The sequence below is a fragment of the Mastigoproctus giganteus genome, chromosome 3 (assembly GCF_048544385.1).
Source record: "Mastigoproctus giganteus isolate SK-2022 chromosome 3, ASM4854438v1, whole genome shotgun sequence".
Taxonomy (NCBI): domain Eukaryota; kingdom Metazoa; phylum Arthropoda; class Arachnida; order Uropygi; family Thelyphonidae; genus Mastigoproctus; species Mastigoproctus giganteus.
The window spans coordinates 183,642,539-183,666,234 of NC_143577.1; the positions used below are offsets into that span (position 1 = coordinate 183,642,539).

The window sequence follows — 23,696 nt, forward strand, 5'->3', positions numbered from 1 at the left end:
TACACGATGGAGAGCTCACAAATGAAGACCTCATTGAAATGGCAAAATCTGAAGAAGGTTTAACAACTGAAACTCCTGTTCGTTCCTTCACTCTCAAGGGGTTTGACGAAGTTTTTCAACACAGAAAAAGCAACTGAGATTATCAAGTCACAAGATTCAAATTTCAAGCACACTAGAAAAGTTGCTAAAGATTTAAAAAATGCTTATGCATGCTACAGTGAAATTTATAAAGAAAAAAACTATCTTGGTAACAAACGACTCTTGAAGCATTTCCAAAGAAGAAGACAATTCCTTGTGCTTCCAACAAATCCGAAGAAGATGACCTGGATTTGGGCATTATAGCCTTAGTTGCTAATGTGCCAATAAAATACAAATCAAATTAAAATCAAATTGAAGAAGAAGCGATTCCTTGTGCTTCCAACAAATCCGAAGAAGAAAATTCCTTGTGCTTCCGACAAATCCGAAGAAGAAGAAGAAAATTCCTTGTGCTTTCAACAAATCCGAAGACAATTCCTTGTGCTTTCAACGAATCCGAAGAAGATGATTCCTTGGGCTTCCAACAAACCAACGAATGCTGAGCCAACAGTGATGAACCATCAACAAGTGTGCATTTAGTCAATGATGATGAAGAATAAATATTCTTTAGCATTTGTATGACCCAAATAATTTCTTTATTATTATAATTTGCTTGATTTTAAAGGCTTTGTTTTCATTTCTTTGGATAAATAAATCCATTGTTTAAGCATAAACTATTGTTTTGTTGACCTTTACCATGGTCAAATTTCATTTTTGAGAATGTCTATGGGAAATAAATTCCCGCTGTATGAGCATGCACTAGGAACAAATTAAATCGCAAAGTCGGGAACTACCTGTATTCTGTTTTTTTATTATTACTTCCCCCCTTCCCTATTTTTATCTTTGGTCTTCTATTATATTGTCCATCCATTATTAAGCTTCTCATCCTGAAACTTTTCTGGATAAAAATTTTCAGAAAAACACATATGACTGGTATAGTGGACCCAAGAATAGAAGATATATTGCACAGGAATATTCCCATTATTCACCTGTCTAACCACACATTAGGTAACATTTGCTTATTACTGTTTGTTAGATTCCAACTGGCACAAAAAAATACACATAGTCCACATAACATCTATTAGGCTCAGATTAAACAGTTAATCCCTCATAATCAGTAGTAACTCTAAACGAAAACAAAAAAATCTAGTATCATCATTCAGAGATAATTAGTGGGATAAAGGTATATGGAAGAATACGATCTCACTCCCACATTGCAAGGAACAACAAAATATTCATACTGTAAGTTTTGTAGGACGTAACATGGGTCATGGGAATGATAGGATTAATTGCACTTGTTCTATACATAGTGAAAAAGAAAAAGGGAAACCCTTTTTTATACTGTACATTTGCACATAAATGCTCAGTGTTTTCATTTAGATTTACTTTGGTCTTCGAATACCAACTACTATATTCATACTATCGCCCTGGGACCAGCTTTAGTTCTCATTCTGATTTGGAAAAAAAAGGGCAATACTGCAAGATCTTTGAAGTGTTGTTTCTGTGTCTTCTTACACTATTATCAATCTTTTTAATATATATATATATATATTTTTTGTTTTTACTTATATTTGATGTTGTAACATACAGTATTAAAGTATTTTTAATTTTTCTTCTTCATTACATGGAATAATAGCTGCTAATCCAATTAACAACAAAACAGTTCAGTCAGCTAGACATGACCTGCCAGAGGGTTAAAGCACTTCAGTTGCATCAAAAAATAAATTTTACATGCACACACACACACACACACTCTTACTTTTGTATCATATTTATTGCTTAAGCAGTGGTATCCATTACTGGCATCTTCTCCATTGATTAGTAAATTTAACAGAACGCTGTCTTTCAAAGGAACCTGGGAACCTAAATAAAATCCTACAGTTAGTAGTACTCATAAATGAAACTGAATAAAACATTATGAGTAAATAATTAGTTATTACATTGATATGAAAGTGCTATTACAATGCAGACATAAAAATATCTTAATATAACAAAGTAAAATTTCTAATTGCCAGAATAACTGCAAATTTTTTTCATTAAAATGAAAAATATTTTGTTCAACTGAGTTGAGCAGTGGTTGAATCAAATGATAACCGGAATTCCATCAAAAAAAAAAAATAGGGTTTGACAGACTAAGTAGAAATGGACATCGCTGAGATTAGAACTGAGACCATGTATATTTATGAAATGAATGAGGAAGTGTATGGGAGGTTTAGATCTTTTCACAGATAAGTTCTATTATTTTGATAATTCATGGTGTATGCAGAAGTATGAAAAGGTGATGAGGACATGCTGTGTGAGGTAATGAAATTTTTGGGTATGGCATATACATTGTAAGAATATACCCACCTCCTTGACATAGAGTGTCCTCGACGATGCCCCCCCCCCATACATACTACTCAGATTTCCTCCAGTCACTATCTGGCAGAGTAGAGCAAGCAAAATTATACACTAGCTGAGCCAGAAGCCTCCCAGAGAGAGCTACCAGTACATTTGGTCAGGTGGACTATCCAGCAGCCGGCATGCGAACACCCTTTTAGAGCTGCACCCTCAAATTGTAACAAAGATTGCACTAGCCATGATGTCCATCAAAACCTCAAAAGACATCAAGCATACTGCATGATGGAAGAGTGGTGATGGGGGGAGCATTGCCGGAGCTTTACTGCTCTGGAGACTAAACATTGGTTACACTGCTTCAGTTAGCATTATTCTGAATTTTTGATAATTAAAAGGTTACCCATGAATCTTATAATTTAATGTTAGATGGTACATAATTCAGTGAACAACTACATGTGAACAAATTTTTGTCATGTAGGGAATCAATCACATATGATTCTTCAGAGACTTTCATTTGAAAAGAATAATGTCAAAATAACCTATACTACCGGTGAGGTTTGAGACAAACCAATCCTTCAACATGGCCATGTATTGAGAGGACCCACCAAAGAAATTGGGAATTATAAAATACTTAATGGAACCCTGTGGTCCAGATCATGATATGCAGTGGACTGCATTCTAACTTTTCATAATAGGGGTTACTTGTATTCCAGAAATAACCATTCCTTTTAGAGGCACTTCAATAATTTGAATATTTATCTGAGGATACAACCATTTCAGGTGGTAGATGACTTTCATCAACCGGTGAAATACCACCACTTTGCTTATTAGAGGCCTGAAGTGGTGAAACCCATGTTTAGTCTCTAGAGCAAAGTTTCCGGCATCCCCCTCCCCCCATACTTCTCCTTCAACCCATGCACGGTACTAAGTACTATAGGTTTTGATACCTTTCGTGTTTGGGGTTTTCATAAAAAAAAAAAAAATACTGCATTGCAAAAAATCATGAAAATCTAGACTTTGCATGTGCTACACTTCGGTTTTATGCCATCAGTACTTAGTCATTGAAAAATGCAGGCCTGTAGGATTTCAAATGATCACGTCACGTGTTAGCTTTATGGTTTTTGGAATACAAAGTTCAAACTATCATTTTCTTGGAGGAGCCGAGCACTGATTAAAAGGAGGGGACTGAATGATTGACAGTTATTCACCCCCACCCCTTTAAATCAAGAACTGATACATTCAAGAAAGCCCTGTTTTCTGTCTGTAGATGCCTGGGGCCAATACACTCAAAACGAGCCATTCTCAAATAAACTGAGAATTAAGGAAATAACTGGCCTGACAAAGTAATTTCCAACATTGCATTCTAAATCTTCGTCTTTATCTTTGCCTTCTTCCCACGTTTATATGGGGTCGGCATTTCCGTCCTTAATTCTTTTCCTCCATTCCTCCCTATTCTGGGCTTCCTCTCTCCTCCATCCTCTCTCTTTTAAATCCTCTGCCACCTTGTCCTTCCATCTCAGCTTAGGTCTCCTCCACTTCTTCTTCCCTATCACCTCCAACATTTCACACCTCTTCCCCACATACTCCTCACTTCTTCGTTCCACATGTCGAAGCCACCTCAAACTAGATTCCTGCATTTTTTTACTCAGAGGCCCCACCTTAACCGTACCTCTGATGTAGTCATTTCTTATCCTGTCCTTCCTCGTCACACCACACATCCATCTTAGCATCCTCATCTCCACCACTTCCATCTTCTTCTCCTGGGCCCTTGTAATCGCCCATGTCTCAGCACCGTACATCAATGCAGGTCTAACCACAGTTTTATACACTCTTCCCTTCATTCTACAATTTACTTTCTTATCACACAGCACCCCACTCATCTTTCTCCAGTTCAACCATCCACATTGCACTCTATGCTGTATTTCTAAATTTCAACACTGCATTCTAAATAATTTAATATATTAAAAAGTAAGAGATTACCTCAATTTTTTTTTGTGGAATGTTTCCAGTGAATTCTCTCTCATATGTGACGAATAAAATAAGGTAAAAAGTGAAAAAATGAATTAATGAATTCCCTCACTCATAGAGATTGGCCAAATCTGATGTGCAATGGAATCAAAAGCCGAGAGTCCCAACCCGACCCTGAAACACATCAAACCACCGCAGCAATCTCTTACTTTTTAATATATTAAAAAATCGTGGAAGTTATTGAGTCCTGTAGCTCTTAATTTTTTACTAAATAATTTAATAAAAAAAATTTTAACAATCGACACAAGAAAAAAGGCATGACATACACATACAGCAAACTCTTGATTTACCAGGACACTTCAAAATGCCAAAGTAGGGGTAAAAAAAACAAAACAAAAAAACACTGGAAATCGTAAGATTCAAGTAGTAAATAGAATAGGTATAAACAGATCTTTTGCAAGCTGTAAATAAGTGAAAAGAAGCATTATAAGTCGTGAATGGGAGATGAACTTATTACCCTGCAATCTCCACATCCTCCGCTCAAATAAAAAACAGAAACTGAAATGTTTAGTTTGTTTTAGCGCATTGAGTGGATTGCTGTGTTCCGTAGTACTGCAAAAAAAAAAAAAAAAAAAAACCTTTTTTTCATTATTTAAGTTACGAGTGATTCAGTTGACTTTTTTTTTTTTTTTTTATAGTAAATATTTTTTTGTTTAGAAATCGTTAAAATTATGGGTAAACGCAAAAGAGTTGTGCATTTACCCATAGTCTGTTCAACTGAACAAAAACATTATTGAAAAGTTTGAAAATGGTGCATCTGTGAAATCTTTAATGAACCATTATAATGTTGGTGACAAAACCGTATGTGGCATCGTAAAAAATAAAGGGAAGCTATTAGATTTTGCAGGAACATCTGATAGCGTTCAAGGCATGACTAGCAGAAAAACAATGAAATAGTCTACATTTGAGGACCTCGACAAGGCAATGGTGCTGTGGTTTAGCTAACATAGAGCAGAACACATTCCAGTCTCTGGGGCAGTTTGCGCAGCAAAGGCAAAATATTTTTCCAATGAATTAAAACTGCAGGGTGATTTTAAAGCATCTTCTGTGTGGTTGATGCGGTTTAAACAGAGGCAAGCCATTCATCCATTCAAGGTGAAAAACTAAGTAGTGATGCACCGGCCACCCAAGGATTCATCAGTAAGTTTCAAAAATTTATTGAAACCAATGAACTTGTGCTGAAGCAAATTTACAATACTGATGAAACAGGACTGTACTGGAAATGTCTTGATTCAAAAACTTTGGCTTACGAAACCGAGGTAAAAGCTCCAGGACATAAAATGCAAAAGCAGAGATTGACAGTTCTTTGTTGTGCAAATGCTGCTGGGTCTCATTCTTTGAAACTCTGCATAATTGAAACGGCAAAAAAAAAACAGGCTTTTTTGTGTATTTCAATATCAAATTTACCTGCCTATTACTACAACAATAAGTCAACTTGGATGGACAGGGAGATATTTTACAGTGGGTTTAGAACTAAATTTGTGCATTCAGTACACCAACATCTGGCGTCACTGGACTTGCCACAGAAAGCTGTCCTGCTATTAGACAATGCACAAATCATCCTGATGAAGAAATTCTAAAATCATACAATGGAAATATTTTCATCAAATATTTACCTCCCAATGTGACAGCTTTAATACAATCTATGGATCAAGGTGTCATCCAACAAACGAAAGCCATTTATCACAGAACTTTTATCTCTCAAGTTAGCAGAAGAAAATGATTGTGATTACTGACATTTTGGAAAAACCTGCTGCATTGGATGTGATTTATGAAGTTTCAGCAGCATGGAAATCAATAAAAAGCATAACCTTAAAGAGGTCTTGACGTAAAATTTTACCAGGAAATGATGGATTCTTAGGATTTGAAGAAAACTGAAGATCTATCAGAAATGCTACAAAATTTGACAAATTGAGAGATGTGGGGATGTTGACGAGCAATCAATTCGTGATTGGCTTAATTCTGACTAATATTTAGCTAGCCACGAAGTGCTAAATGATGAAGAAATTTTACATCATGTGACAACTACTACAAAACTACTAAATAATCATAGTGAACCTGAAGCAGAGAAAGAAGAGTTGATATTGTCATAAAAATTAGCCATAGTGTTGCTTTAAGCCATGCAGAAGCACTTCTTGACTACCTGGAGCAGCAAGGCGATAGTGTTCTATCGGAAAAAATGGTTTTAAGAAATATTCAAAGTGCCATTTGTCAAAAAGTTGCAAAATGAAAAAACAATCTTCTATACTTTTGTATTTCTCTAAGTGAATTATCTCTCCTATTTTTTGTAAAATTAAAATATAAAATATGTTAAAAACAAAAATGTGTTTTAAAGATATCAACAGACTCTTAAATTAAAACAAAAAACTTGTAAAAAAATATATTGTGCACCACCATCTTTGGCACCAGATGAAAGCATACATCATTACCTACAGGTGTTTTTATACCTATGCAAGCATCGTATTGGACACAAAAGTAATGCAAGGTAAGTTTTTTCATTTTTTATCCATTGACATATTTTTTAGGTATGCTGCTGACCATTTTTCAATATTTTTGGATTAACCAGGAAATCGATTATCCAGGATTTTATTTTTACCATCTATCCTGGAAAATCCAGAGTCTACTGCACCTTGAAGTTGATTACCAACAAACATCCAATCATATCATGAGAGTGCCTATCAATTGAGAAACATCATTCTTTGTGAAGGTAGGCAAAGTTCACTACAATTATAATTTACAGTTGCCAAAGCAAAAGGACATGAAGCAGAGAAGACATGCAAAGTAATTTCTAGAATTTTGGAATTTACTGTATCTATTAGAATTACACTTGTGTGAACATTACTATTTTGTCAGTACAGTCTTGACTTTCAGTCTACATCATCATCATCAGCCATTTTCAATCCACTGCAGAATGAAGGTCTCTCCAGCAACTTTCCAGTTCCTTCTATTTTGTGCAATGGCCATCCATTTACTACCCACAAACTCATGAATTTCATCTGTCCATCTCCGTTGTTGTCTTCCAGGTTTTCTTCTAGCTTCTCTTGGGTACCATTCTGTTATTTTCTTAGTCCATCTGTCATCATGTCCTCGAGCTATGTGTCCTGCCCAAGACCATTTTAGTTCTTTAGTTTTGATAAGAATGTCCTTTACTTGAGTTTGCTGCCTAATCCATGTGTTTCTCTTCTTATCTAACAGTCTGATTCCCAATATAATTCGGTCCATTCTTTGCTGTGTAGTTCTCAGCTTCTCTTCCATTCTTTTGGTGAGTGCCCAAGTTTCACTTCCATAAATTATAGTGGGGACTTTACGTTTCAGACAAATTGGGATATTGCTCCTCAGTATGTGACTATATTTCTTGAAAGCTATCCATTCAAAATTTATTCTTCTCTTGACTTCCAGCCATTTATCATTATTACAGCTAATGACTTGTCCCAGATAAGTATGACTCCACTTTTTACTGCTCCAATCTTTATATGGTTGAGAAGGTCAACAAGATTAGTGAACGGAACAAAGGGATGCTCTTATGAAGAGAGGCTTAAGTTTTGAAAATTAGTGTCTGGAGACTAGGCACCTGCAAGGTGATCTGATTCAGGTGTATAAAGCCTTGAATAGTTTGAGCATGCTCAATGCTGGTGGGATTCTTCCTCTTGCTCAGAATAATTACCCGAGAGGGCATAAATTCAAATTGAGGAAAGACAGTTGTAGGATAGATGTGTGGGGAAGTTTCCTTTAGCCAGCGGGTGGTTGATTGCTGGAACTTCCATCTGTCATAGAAGTTGATAGCTTAAACAGATTCAAGGCAGAACTAGACAAACATTTGGAGCGAGTGGATGGGTGAAATAAGGGTGTGTGTGTGTGTGTGTTTTTTTTTTTTTTTTTAGCTGATGCTATATAGGCTTGCTTTCTTGCATCATGTGCCCTTGCTAATGCTATTACAAAAGGATATTATTTTAGCGATAATATAAGATGTGTGTGAGGGGAGGGTAGATATTATCATGGTGCACTACTAATAAGCAACAATTTATTACTAAAAAGCCCCATGCTGCACTACTAATAAGCAACAATTTTCTGAACAGCGAAGAATAATGCTTATTAGTGATTTGGTGTCATCCCACGAAATAGCATTTCAGTACTTATTAGCACTTCATTGGTTGAGTAGGCATTTCATTAGTATAGCATCTAAAACCCAGTTTTTATTTTACTAACAAGAGAGATATACCAAAAAGTAAGAAAATCTGTTTTCAAAACTGGGCTAAATAATTTCTCTAAGCCTGTTTCTAGATTACACATTTTGCTATAATAGGATTTATATCCATTTTCTAGAGCACAAGCAAAAAAAAAAAAAAAAACAAGTGAAAAGTCTAACAAAAGGCACTATCTCTCAAATCTTGATGCTGCCACCACAAGTTGTACTAATAATAAGCAACATTCATCCAGATAGAGAAGTGTAATTTTATATGGTAGCAGGGCTTTTTTTTTTTTTTTTTTTTTTTTTTCTTTTCTGCTAGAACATGCAGGAATAGCATTCTGGAAGTTAAAAAATAAATAAAAATATCTCTCTCTATGCATTAAAAAAAGTATTCCTTCTAGTAATATTTATTCCAGCAAACAGGAGAAGAGGGCGGGCCAATTATGTCACTTATTCAAGTCCAGGGTCCTGAGCAGGATATCATCATTCTTCTCCTTCTTGGTGATTCTGACTCTTGTTCTCTCTCTCTCTCTCTCTCTCTCTCTCTGGTTAACTCAGAAATTTTTTTTTTTATGGCTTGGGTAGCATAAGTCTCTGGCTTCCTTGCACTATATGGCTAATAATAATAAGGTCAATCCCCATCAGGATAGGAATCTTTCAGGGAGATGCCCTGAGCCCATTGGTTCTGTCTAGCACTTAACCCACTATCCACCATGCTCAACAGTAGCAAGTACAGATATAACCTCAAAGAAGGAAGGAAGAACCTGTACACCCTCACCCATCTGATGTACACGGATGACATCAACTCTACGTGGGAACCGAGAATCACCTCCAGCAACTACTCCAGATCATCGAAGAATTCAGCAATGATATTAGGATGGAATTTGGTCTAGAAAAATGCAAGACCCACAGATTGCACCAGGGAAAATTAGTCAACCGAAACTACCAGATGCAGACTGGTAAAAAGGTTGAAGCCATGGCAGAGGAAGAGGGCTACAAATACTTGGGGATGATGCAAGCTCAGCAGTTGCAGCAGAAGGAAATTAAGGCCTGCCTAACCGAAAAATACCATCAGCCTCAGAAGCCTGCTGAAAGCAAAGCTGAACAGAGGGAACACAGTTAAATCCATAAACACCTATGCAGTACCAGTACTAACATACTTCTTTGGGGTCATAGATTGGACTAACAATGAGCTGGAGGATATCATGAGAAAGACAAGAACAATGATGATCAGGAGCCGCCAACACCACCTGAAATCTACTGACAGACAATTTCCTGGAAAGAAGGAGGAAGGGCCCTGATAGACCTCATTGAGCAACAGAAGACAGCAATAGTTAACCTGAAGGATTACTTTCAGAAACACACACAGCAGCACTCCAGCAGACCATAAGGAAGATAGACAAGCAGTATACCCCACTCAACCTAAGAAAGGAGTTCCCCCCCAACCAGGAGGCACAAACGAAGCTAGAAAGATGGGCAGAGAAAACACTCCATGGCAGACACTACAATGATCTCCATCAAGATCACTCCAATGCATGGCTAATGAGTGGGATGCTCTTCCCCGAGACTGAAGGATTCATGCTCGCATCCAAGACCAAGTAATCAACACCAGGAACTATAGAAAATACATCGCCAAGGAGCCTGGAGTGTCCAATGACACGTGTCGACAATGCCACCTGGCCTCAGAAACGATCCAACACATCACCGTGGGGTGCAAGGTGATCACCCAGACTGAGTACACTCATAGACATGACCAGGTAGCCAGGATAATACATCAGAAGCTAGTAAGGAAATACCATTTGATTGAAGAAAGTGTACCGTACTACAAGTATGAACCCCAGGTAGTACTAGAGACCCCAACCCACAAGCTGTACTGGGACCATGCCATATAAACAGATAGGACAATCCCACACAACAGACTGGACATAACGCTTGTGGACAAGAAGGAAAAAAGCTACCTATCTGATTGACAAAGTGGTACCCAACACTGGCAACCTGCAGAAAACCCATGGGGGAAAAAAACATAAGGAAGTACATGGACCTAAGACAGGAGATCAAAGAGATGTGGCATATGCAACAAGTAATGACCATCCCGATCATCGTGTCAACCACAGGTATGGTGCCAAATACCCTACATAACAGCTTAGCAGCAATAGGTCTCCCAGTGAACAGCTACAAGGAACTCCAGAAAGTCGCAATCCTGAACACCTGTAGGATAGTCAGAGAGTTCCTCGACCAACAGTAACACCAGACATAACAACAACCACCCTGTGTACTTGGTAGCAATACCTGTCACGAGGTGGAACCCCCAATCAGGGAGAAATAATATAAGAGCAATAATAATAATATCCCTTTTTGTAGCATACTTGTCCATCATTACTTTTGTTTTAGCCATATTCATCTTTAGTCCAAAATCCTTACTAACTCTGCATACCTGATTAAGATTTTCCTCTAATTCTTTGGGATCATGGCTTATGACCACAATGTCATCATCTGCAATTCGTAAATGGTTTAGGTATTCTCCATTCACATTGACTCCTTTCTGCAACCAGTCTAATTTTCTGAAAGCTTCCTCAAGGGTAGCAGTAAGCAACTTCGGAGATATTGCGTCTCTTGTCAAACTCCTTTCTCAATTTTAAATTTGCTACTGTCTTTGTCTAGTCTAATGAAGGAGGTAGCATTCTCATATATTTTCTTTAAAATCATAATATATGGGGTATCTATGTTTTGTCTTTCCAGTGCCCGAAACATTGCCTTATGCTGTATGGAGTCAAATGCCTTTTCATAATAATCCACAAATGGCAGGCATAATGGTGTTTTATATTCATTTGCTTTCTCCATTAGCTGTGATATTATGTGAAGGTGATCCATAGTTGAGAATCCTGTCCTAAAGCCAGCTTGCTCTTTCAGTTGATTCTCATCAAGTATTCTTTCTAATCTGTTAGTAATGACCCTTGTGAACAACTTGTAGATGTGGGATAACAAGCTAATTGGTCTATAATTTCCAATTTCTGATTTATCTTCTTTCTTATGCAGCAAAACTATGATTGCATTATTCCACTCCTTAGGCGTCACACCCTTTCTAATGCATTTTGTGAACAGTCTTGTCAGTTTTTGTGTCATGTCTCTTCCTCCCAATTTTAACAACTCTACAGTAACTTCATCTTCCCCAAGGATTTCTGATTCTTCATTTTCTTCTACGAATGTTCTACCTCATCAGGAAGGATATTGGGTATGTCGTATGTGTTGCTAATTTGCGATCCATCTTCCCCACTGCTGGCATCATTCCCTCGCTCCTTGTATAATTCTCTATAGTAGTCTTCTGCTATTTGAATTATGCCTTCTCTGCAATTTATAAGTACACCATCGCTATTCTTCAGTTTCATTTGTCTTTCTGTATTACAGCTCATGGCTGCTGATTTAAGTTCTCTGTTTTCCCTTAATGCTTGTTCTACTTTTCTTGCGTTAAATCTTCTTATCTCCTCTCTGAGTCTCTTTCTAATTGCTTTGCATAACTCAGTATACTCAATTATCTCCTTGTCAGTGTTTATCTTGTTCTTCATTTGTCGTCTTCGGTTCATCATGACAAGTGTTTATTGACTAATTTTGGTTTTACATCAGTCTACATCAGCATTATATTAAAATTTGAGATGTATGGCTGTAAAAAACAGATCTCTTAACGTTGGTGCACTTATCCATGTGAACATTTTTTGATTATTTGATCTGGAGGCTTCAAGATTAATATTCTAGTTTGCACCTGCTAGCATCTCAAATTTTAGAATGTCCAACTTGTTTCCTTATCCTCAAGTGTGAACGCTACCAGACTACCTTTTGTCTATTTTCTTGCAACATTTGGCAGCTATACTAAGACTGAATATGAACATTAAAAACTAACTACCTTAAGTACCATATATTCCAAGTATGTAGACTTTTAAAGTAGACTTTTTGTAGACTTTATTTTAGAAAAAAAATTTCTAAAATAAAGGTCAACTTAAAGACCGAGTATAAAATACTAAACTTAAATTAAAGATGTTTAGAAAAGACAGCCATGAACCTAATACAAATATACACTACTGCTCACTTTAAAACTCGTGAATTTGTTCATCCACATTAGGTGAAAATAGTTATGAAATTCATGAGAGAGTTATGTTTTTGGGCTTAGTTTTTGAATTCTCAAAAGTAAAATGGCAATCTCAAAAGAGATTGTAAATTTTGTAGAGCAAATTTGCTTCCATACTGTGGCACTATTTGCAGGGAAGCCAATCTGCAGTATGATATTAAAGAAGCAACAAGGAATGGCTTGGTTACCTATAGGATCTCGTTTCTACATAGGGGAGTCTTACATATGCTTACTGCTTTCTTTGCACTTCACCGTGCAGTGTAAAATGCCACAATATAAATTTCTAAATTAAAACACCAGCAGTTTTTAATGCAGATTTTATTGTAATGCACACTATGCAAAATATGACTGTAAAAAACGCGATTGGCTTATATGGCAAATATTATTAAGCACAAATTTATTTTCAAGGCAAAAAATTGAGGTTAACATATATGTCAATATATGGTACAGCCACTCCACAACTTAAGTAAAGGTTGCTTTCCGCAGAACTCTATGTAAGTCGGAATTTCCCTAAATGCTTATGCAGCACTTGCAAATTTGATTGAAACAAAAAAGAAATGTTCGACGAACATGTAAATAGAATTATTTATTCAATTTTTTTTATCTCATGCGCAGGAAAAATTACAAAAGTGTATACACTTTTGTAATTTTTCTCCTCTCTCTTTTTGTAATTACAAAAAGAGAGAGGAGACAGACATAATGTCAGCAAGTGTTACCTTTTGAGCATCGTTGCCAGAATTAACTCTCCAGCTGATAAGCATGCCGCTGTGGAAGTTGAGGACTTTGTAGATTTAGAAGGGGTTTTTTTTTTTTTTCCAACACATCATAAAATTTCTCTACAGCTGCAGAATTGGCACTGGCAACTTCACCACATACTTTAATGTTTTGGAAACCAGTGCAATGCTTGAACCTATTAAACCACCCATTGCTTGCGATGAACTTGGCTTGAAGTTCGCCGTACTTATCCTTAATATCTTCATAAATACTTCTTGCTTTTGCTTGAATGGCCATTGGACTCAGGGGCACTTGCTTCTGAATCTGATTTTCCATCCATATTATTAATAGCTTTTCCATCTTTGATATAGCACCCGAACGCTGTTTTGTGATCACTGTTTATCTCAAATGCATTGATCCCTTAACATGTTCTTTTAAATGCACACCGTCCCTTAAAATAGTATTCACCGTTGAAGCAGCAAGACCTAATTCCGTGCAATAGGTTACAAACTTTGTCCTGCTTCGTAATTCTTAATTAATCATCTTCATTTTTAAATAAATTTTGTTTCGTTTCATGGCACTGCCCAGCACTCGCACTTTCCATTGGTCCACTTCATGATTGTAATAAGTAAATAGGAATGATGAGAATATTCTGAACATTTATTTATGTTTTTTATATGATTGAAGATTTGAGTGAAGGGGAACTCGTTTCACCATAATACCGTAATGTAAAAACCCATAGAATTCCAGTTATCGGTATTATCGCAAATGTAATAAGACAGAATTCACTACCTGTTTATAATAGATTGTGCTAACAGAAAAGCCCAATAAACCCAAAAGTGCAAATTGTTTTAGAAAATATCATAAAGATGTTCAAAATTGATTCTTATAATGGAACATATGATAATGATGAAAGTGTAGTGCAATTTCCATTATAAAAATGGACCTTTTAGAGAGATAAATAGCTTAGTTATATAGCGAAAATTTCAACTTTAGAGGTCTTGGAACAAATTGAATTACCAAAAAAAAAAAAAAAAAAAAGAAAAAAAAAAACCTTTCCACAATTTTTTTAAGTTTGCACTGGCCGGCAAAAACTTACATAAAGTCAAATTTCTGTAAGTCAAGTATTACGTAAGCTGGGAAGTGTCTGTACTTATTCTTTGTTCAAAATGTCTTATTTCAACTGCAGCTCCTGAATGCCAGTACCTCCTACTGTATGAAAATTATGGATTCCCTACAAAATGTCAGCTAGACATGTTTCATGAATTTCTTTTTAAATTTCTTTTTTACATGAAACTAATACATTTAAACAAAACAGCAGAAATACTGAAATAAGTTATTTTCTCTAAAATGGTAAATGAAATGGCAAACATATACATAAACAACACCAAAAGGTTTATCTCAATTTTAATTAAATTGCTTTTATACGTACAAGCTTGATTTAATGAAGTATTCTGTAAAATTAATTTTTTATTTTGATAAATCTTACCATTACCTATTGTTGAAAACTTCAGTTTATTAAAATGAAATTCAAAGAAAGAAAAAAAAAAAAAAAAAAAATTAGTTACTTACTTAAACAAACTAACCCATTATCAACTCTCAATCGTTTTGGGCTGTCTGTATGCCCAGGAAGACCCGAACTACTGCGCTTTGGTGGTGGCTCTGGCGGTGATGGAAATGGCTGCTTCTGTTCAATGGCTGTTGTTGGGAGTTCTAATGCAGGCAACTCTATTTCCAAGAGAGTTTCACTTTTTGATGTCCCTGAATGATGATTAAATTGATGCACATGAGGGGGATCAGAAGTGGCTGACACATTTGACAATGGCATGCCCCTCCTACCACTGCCCATTGGTTTGTTACATGGAGGAGAAAGTTTACTTGTGGAATTAGTTTTGCAGGGCTTGTTGTCCATAATAATAAAATGGCCACCACTATCAAGTCCTTGTCGCACAGAAAATGATTTTACTCTTTCACTTCCTCTACCCCCACCCCCACCACCACCACCGCCGCCCCCACCATCAATTGGTATGAGCGAGTCCTGCCATTTCTTTTGTTTCATGTGATCTGGTTCCCTTGTCATTTTATCTGTCTTGTTTACATGATTCTTTTTAACACCGGACTGTAGAAGTGCTGCTAGGCTGGACTTCACAGGGGAAGGCTTCCTGCATGATTTATGTGCACCATCTATTGACAAACTATAAAAGAGTAAAACACAGAATCAGAAATATAATATATAACAAATCTGCTTTTACATGTCACAAATTATACTTATGAGTAAATAACCTATAATCTAAAGAGCATGTTTAGCATGCTCTTTAGATTATAGGTTTATTTGCTGATAAGCAGTGCTTTTCCTACTCCTTCAAGAAAGTTTTCAGTCAAACAAATATTTATAATATTTATTTGACCTACAAATGTGCACACAGAAAAATAATAAATTAGTTATTTGGTTTTTAGGAGCATTAGCAACTAAGGCCATATTGCTCCGGGATATGCGGTGGTCATTTCTTGACCTTTCCGCATCCTCTGTATTTGGTGGTGACGGGGTCGAACCCTGGTCTAATCAAGAAGTGTGTGTTACGCACTGCTGCTCCTTCCCACCTGGCTACGGAGGTGCAAAAATAATAAATCATACAAATGGTATTTTTTTTTTTTAAATAAATTTCTACATATACATAAACAATTTCACTTATACAATGAGTTACTTTACCAATCCATTCCCCAAGGAAATCAAATATACATAAATAGTGAATTCACTATTTCCTTAATTTTATGTGGCATGCAAAACCATTAAAACAACTTTCCAAATTTAGGAAAAAAACAGGCTATAAAAAGTGCAGCAAACAAATAACACAGTGTTAGTCAAATGAAAACTAGAGCTTGATGAATTGTGCAAATAGAAAAGAATGGTGTTCTAAACTTGAGAGAAAAAAAAACAAAGGAAATTATAAGCTACAGAATAATTTAACTATTCCTACAGTCATAGTATAGTCATATATAAAACCAAGACATCATGGCAACTATGCCACTATCCTCCAATTCTAAGCCAAAATCCAACTATTTACTCTATTTAATATAACTATACTATGAAACAAATGAAACATTTTAACTATTGAAACATTGATACCCACAAATAATAATTACAAATCAAATCAAACCAAAACCTTGTTTAATGGCACCAGAGCTTTCACTCGATATCCATCACAATTTTTTTTGTCTGTGGAAGTGTATATTCATGGGTTGATTTACATGCCATGTGGCCCAAGAAACTTGGAATAACTCATAGGGGCTGAAGATATCAGCTATGGGACTGAAGGGACTAATTTAAGGAATTTTTTTTCCCTTAAAGTAATTAATTTTTTTCCCCCTGTGATTAAAAGTAAAAGCTTGCCTAACTCCCTTAATATGGTTATCTCCTCTTAATCATTCCATACATTTTTCTTCAACATGACTAGTTTCAACAGTTCATCTAACCCACTTAGATCTATGCCTTGAATAATATCTCCTATTTGCTAAAAAAAAACACACCTAGCGACCTCTGTGATTACTTCCCTAAATGCAGAATCTAATGCTAGGGTCATATAAATTTCCTAGACTTTCTGTAAACATATATTTTCTTGTTTTACTAAACAGAAAATATCTAGTTTCATAAACTGTGTGTGTGCACGCACGAGTGTGTGTGTGTGTGTGTGTGTGTGTGTGTGTGTGTGTGTGTGTGTGTGTGTGTGTGTGTGTGTGTGGAACTTTTTACAATCCCTCAGCTAACATAAACAGCACAGACAGGGTGCTAGGACAGCTCGGGAAATTCTATCAATGATATATAGGAATTTTTCCGGGAGGGACAGGATGGTGCTTATCCCACACCTTGTGCACTTCATACAGCTCAGGAAGCCTCGCTTTAAGAAGGATGTGGATCTGTTGGATTACAGTTTTATTGGCAAACTAGCAACAAAAAGGTATTATGCACCGGATATGTTAGAATGGGTACAGAGGAAAGCAATGAGATTAGTCAAGGGTATAAAAGAGTATTGGCACTCCTACAATGAAAGACTGCTTAAGAGTTCTGCAAGTTGCAGTGCTTGGAAACTAGGCACCTGTGAGCAGACCTGATTTAAGTGTTTAATACTTTAAATTACATTGCATATCCTTGGATCCCCATGAGTAAACTCACTAATATGAACATTCTCTAGTTCCATTCTGAACTTTCTAACCTGATTATTACAACTACATTATTCCTTTTGGGGTCACACTGGAAAGTATGTATCCACCACTTAAGGGCAAGTGGTAGACTAAAGGTAGTAGTGGTTCACTGAGAAACAGATAACCTTTCAGTTGTCAAGTAAATTAAATAACTTAACTAAATAAACACAAAAATTCTAAAATGCAGAAAGTAAAATGAGCATACTAAACAATTATTCTGCTTGACAAATAAACTATAAAAAGGGCCACTTACAGCATTAGAACAATCTAAGAAAAAATGATTGTGAGAGAGAGAGAGAGAGAGAGAGAGAGAGAGAGAGAGAGAGAGAGTATCCTACCTGCTGTTTGATAATCGTAATGGTTTATTTTGTGACTCCTGAGGCCCCCACATAACAGTATTTGGTGGACTGAGAAGAGGAAAGTCATCAGCATTTGACATTGAAATATATGGAGCTTTCATTTCAAAATCTTCATCCTTAATTTAAAGTTACAAATCAAGGACAATATTAGAAAAGAGAAGATTACATAACTTATTAAAATGTAAAAATTTTCATTAAACATTTCTTACATCTTAAATTCAATGCAATATATGATCAGGGAAAAATTCAATCCCATCATTAAGTTTACTATATTTCTCTGAAAGGAATTATTAATGATTTTGCTTGTGATAGTATGTCCCTTAATTAACAAGTATATACATGCTGAGTATCCCTAAACAGTTTCTTAACAATTTTTATAATAGATAGCAGTCTTAACTACTATCTCTTATTACTGATTAAATATTAAAAATTACTGAATTAACTCAATAGTGTGGCATATAGTTCAACAGGCCTACCTGAAAAATCTGTTGCAGTTAATTGCCAATTTTATATTAGCAATCCATTCTAAAAAACTTCCCACATATTTAAATGCACACGAAGTTTTACCTGAGTAATTTTGGAAGTACTGTGTTATTTACGCAGAGTTTAAGTGAAATTTTCAAAACGCAATAACATATGCAAATTAAAATTTTTACAATTTTAAAAGTTTTATGAAGTTGAAAACAGGAGTGGCTAATAGTTTTGTGCTTATTTTATGCTTAGTTTTTTTTAACAGAATTAATAATCATTGTGTCATAACTGTAAAATGTATGTCTTCAAAGACAGTATACAGTCACTAAATTAGAACAAGTGTCGCCATCAACTTTATAGAAGTAGAATAACACCACCACATATTTTTTATGCCTCACTGTTAACTGTTCTCAATTATATTGATATATACTCCCACAGAAGGCTAAAATAAAGTGATTTGCAAATAATAATGTTAAGTCAAGGTGTGGCTAAAAGTTTCATGAACAGCCATAGTAGGGTGCTTGCTGCTGCAAGCAACAACAATGCATTTCTTCTTCTATTCTCACAGCAGTTGTAATTATTAATTGATTAATAATAATAATAATAATAATAATGTAAGACATTAATTGTCTCACACTGTGTGCTCCAAAAAGGATTAAAATGCCTGAAACAGTTCATGAACCTGAAATTTCTGATTAAATTAAGGAGACCTCTAATCAAAAGTTATGTAATTGTTACAAAAAATTTGTGTAGAGTGCAGTGTTGAAAGAACAAGTTTAAGTACAGCATAGAAATAGTATTAATTTGTCATTACAGGAGATAAAAATCAAATGTTGGCTTTAGCTACTGTGGATCCCGGACAGTCTCCAGTGACTTCGATGTGTCATTGTCTGTTGTACCATTGTCAATTGTGAACATGGGAGTATGGGGGGGGGGTTGGCTTTCACTCAGTCTGCTGCAAGCTACTGCAGTGTGAGGTTATTGCAGGCATTTTGTTTCTAATCATACAATTTTGGAGTTTTTGTTCATGGCTATTTAAAAGTGAAATATTGTGTCATTTTGTTTTTTATTTTTAATACTGCTGCCCCTTTGTGTTGATAACAGCATCTACAGGCAAAAGAAACCGCAATGTGTTGTCAAGAAGACAAGATAACAATTATTGGCTAAGGTTTTAAGCCCACATAAGAAGCATGCAAAAGTTCGATGAAATTTACCGGTAAAAGTACTTTCCCGTAACGGCATTTGTATTGTTGCTCGCTTGGTAAATAGATGGTGGGTGTTATCGGTCTAGGGTAGAAGTTCAATCCCACGGGAGCTTGAAACCCTCCTGAAATGGAGGGGGGTAACCTGACCTTTTTTCTTTAGAATCACAAAGAGAGTCATATTAGAAGTTCTGGCGTCGCAAAAAATGTTTGTAACATAGTTTCACCGTTAAACTTTTTCAAAGTTTGCCGTGCTTCTTGTGGGAGCTTCCTTTACCTTTGCCTTTTTTTTTTTCTTAATAAAAAATTTATCCACTAGTCTATCAGCGATTCTAAAGAAAAAAGGTCAGGTTACCCTCTCCACTTCAGGAGGGTTTCAATCTCTACTCTGGACCGATAACACCCACTGTATGTTTACTGAGTGAGCAACAATACAAATGCCGTTATGGGAAAGTACTTTTACCGGTAAATTTATCGAACTTTTGCATGCTTCTTGCATGGGCTTTCTTTACCTTCACCCAATTATTAATAGACTGGAAAAGGGCAAAACCGGTGTATCTCTTGCTAAGATTTTTTAATATTGGTAAAGTGACCATATCTGACATAGACAGCAGAAAAAATTTAAATTTGAAGTTTGCTTCAAAGTTAGACAATGAAGATGGCTCTAAAAAAGAAAACCTATGAAAAAAAAAAGAGCTAGTGATGAGAAGTTAGAAGACACTGTTTATTTATAGTTTCTACAAAAGAGAAATCAAGGTGAACCTATTTCTGGATCTCTTATTAGCAAAAGCATTACATTTGAATCAAAAGTTTAAAAGCCCATCTGAATTTAAAGCCAGTACAGGATGGCTGAAAATTTTCAAACCTTGCCATGGTATAAGGGAGCTTGAAATTTAAAGAGAAGCTTTATTAGGTGATGTCCCAGGAGCAGAAGCTTTTAAAGAGTGTTTCCTGAAAATGGCAGAGGAAGGTTTTCTAGGGATGACGTTTACAATGCAGATGAAACTGGCAGTCACTCCCTCATAAATCACTTGCACATCGCAACGCAAAATGGCTGTTCCTGGTTTCAAAGCTAACAAACAGTGTGTTACAGTTATGGTGTGTGTGTGTGTGTGCAAATGCAAGTGGACAGCATGTTTTACCAATTGTTGATGAATGGGAAATCCAAGAATCTAAGATGCTTTAAAGGTGTAATGTGTCTACCAGTACGATAGAAAGCACAGAAAAATACATGGATGAATTCCAACATTTTTTTTGGATTGGTTTAGCTAAGATTTTATTCCAAGTGGGAAAAGGCATTGAGAAAATTAGGGTAATGCTGGTAAAGTTTTGCTTATTATTGATAATGCGCCCTCCCACCCTCCTCTCGAAAAACTAAATTCAATTGATGAGAACTTCATTGTCAGGTTTTTACCACCAAATGTTACAGATGCCTTGCTGCAGCAAATGGATCAATGTGTTATAGAAAAACTAAAAAAGATGTACAAAAACAAGTCTTGCATTGCTTGCTACTACTAGAGGGAGATGAAGAGAGCATGGTTGAGTTTTCAAAGAAGCTAAACATTAAAGATTGTTGCTATGTGTTAGCAGATGCCTAGAACAAGTTGTCTGAGGGAAATCTGAAAAAGGCATGGCATAAATTTTGGGGTGCTGCAGAAGAGATGGTCACACATGTGCAAGATTTGAATGAAGATGTAGATGAGATTGTAACTTTATTTCAAGGGGTACCGAGTGTGGGCAAGACGATGCAGAGGCATGGTTAAACAACGATGCTGATGTTCTGGTTATCATATTTTAACTGAAGAAGAAATTGTTGCATTAGTTAAGGATGAAGAACATGCTGACTTTAACCAAGATGATTTTGATGATGAAGAAGGAGAGGGGAGCTGGCTCACTCAAATGGAGGCCTTCATCTGCTATAAACTACAATTACTGAGCAACAGACTGAATACAGTTCTACAGAGATACTGTTATTAAAGAGGATGAGAGACCTTGCTACAAAAAAAAGAATCTGACATGGTTCAAAAAAAATTCAAGATTACATATTTTAAAAAATAAACCTTCCCATGATTCAGTATAACACTTATTTGCGTGCAATTACTTGTGTTTATTTCTGTTTATGTAAAAAAAAAAAAAAAGGAAAAAAAAAGTAAAAAAAAAAAGTAAAAAAAAAAGTGTGATATAGTTGAAACCATGTAAAACAATTAAGCAAGTTCAAAATAAATATACAGGAACTCCCCGATTTACGTAAGGGTTGCATTCCATGTAACGCTATGTAAGTTGGAATTTCCCCCATGCTTGTGCAGCACTCGCAACTGCGATTGATTAAATCAAAAAAGAAATGTTCAGCGAACACGTAAATAAAATTATTTATTGTTTTTATTCAATTTTTTATCTCATGCACAGAAAAAATTAGTAAAGCGTACAATTTAAAAAAAAATTTCAAAATTATAAAATTCCAAAAAAAAAGAGAAGCATAATGTCAGCAAGTTTTATCTCTTAACCATCATTGCCAGAATCTTATGTCTTTGGCTGATAAGTATGTTGCTGCAGAGGTTGAAGGCTGTGGAGATTTAGAAGGAGTCAGCCGCTCAATCTTACGAAAGAACATATTAATGGACTGGACGGTGGCTTTTTTTCTTTTTATCGTAGATTTCTTTGTAGCAGGCAAGCATATCATTCACCCCTCTGTTAACTTTTAAGAATCGTTTGCTGTCAGGATCCATCTCCTCAAACCTTACCATTGCTGATGCAATTTCACGAAATGCCATTGCATCTCTCTGGTGATGAAGCATCTTGGCCCCTCATTTGGTTCATCTTATGAGCTTCGTCAGCATTTTCTTCTTTCACTATCGCTGCCTGCAAGTCAGTAAGTTCTTCGTTAGATAATTCCTTCTCTTCTTCCTCCTTTGGCATCAACCTCCAACTGAAGTAGTTCTGCAACCTTTACAATCTTATCTGTAACTTCTTCATATGATTTGTCTTTTTCAAATCCACTGAAGCTGTTTTACATGCCATGGGCATATTTTCTTCCACGTGCCATTTAAACAACTTTTAGTAATTTCCGCCCAGGCCTTATTAATGTTTAAGATGGTGAGTAAATATTTTAAGATTTCCAAAAGTCTCTTAACGTAAAATTTTTCTCATCATCTACGGCAGATAATGCCTCAGCAAATGTTGTGCGTAAATAGTATGCTTTTAAATTCAAAATAACACCCTTATCCATAGGTTGGATAAGTGAAGTGGTGTTTGGCAGTAGAAATATGACTCTCACATTCAAATTGAAATCATCAAAATGGTAGGATGTCCAGGAGCATTATCTAATAGAAGCAAAATCTTGAAAGAAACATCGTCTTTACAATATTTTTCAACCTCGGGAATGAAGCAGCATTTGAACCAATCCTCAAAGAGAGATATTGTTATCCGTGCTCTCTGGTTCAATCGGAAATGCACGGGTAGGGTTGCTTTATTGATGCCCTTAAACGCAAGAGGATTTCCAGACTGGTACACAAGCAGTGGTTTTAATCTGTAATCTCCCACTACATTAGCCCCAAGCAAGAGCACGGCACTATCTTTTGACGCCTTGAAACCTGGCCTTGTATTTTCCTCTTTGGCAATGTATGTTTGATCTGGCATTTTTTTCCAATACAGAGCAGTCTCATCAACATAAAAATTTGCTGTGTTGAATAGTCGCCTTCATCAATATTTTTTTCCAACACATCACAAAATTTCTCTACAGCTGCAGAATCGGCACTGGCGACTTCACTGCATAATTTAATGTTGTGGAAACCAGTGCAATGCTTGAACTCTTTAAATCACCTTGCTTGCCATGAACTTTGGTTGGGGGTTCGCCGTACTTATCCTTAATATCTTCATAAATACTTCTTGCTTTTGCTTGAATGGCCATTGGATTCAGGGACACTTGCTTCTGAATCTGATTTTTTATCTGTATTATTAATAGTTGTTCCATCTTCAATATAGCACCTGAACACTGTTTTGTG

The 23,696-nt window shown here is 35.9% G+C and overlaps 1 protein-coding gene across 2 annotated transcripts in view; it reads right to left on the reverse strand.

Moving 5' to 3' along the window:
• Positions 1 to 23,696, reverse strand: part of LOC150088456 (hypoxia-inducible factor 1-alpha-like) — a 433,924-nt gene that overhangs the window by 14,133 nt on the left and 396,095 nt on the right. For both annotated transcript variants that reach the window (XM_090369521.1, XM_090369520.1), the window contains exons 12-14: positions 18,002 to 18,138; positions 15,036 to 15,658; positions 1,835 to 1,938 (exon numbers count right to left, since the gene is read on the reverse strand). In XM_090369521.1, the coding sequence (XP_090225647.1) occupies positions 1,835 to 1,938; positions 15,036 to 15,658; positions 18,002 to 18,138 (864 nt within the window). The remainder of the gene's footprint in view (positions 1 to 1,834; positions 1,939 to 15,035; positions 15,659 to 18,001; positions 18,139 to 23,696) is intronic.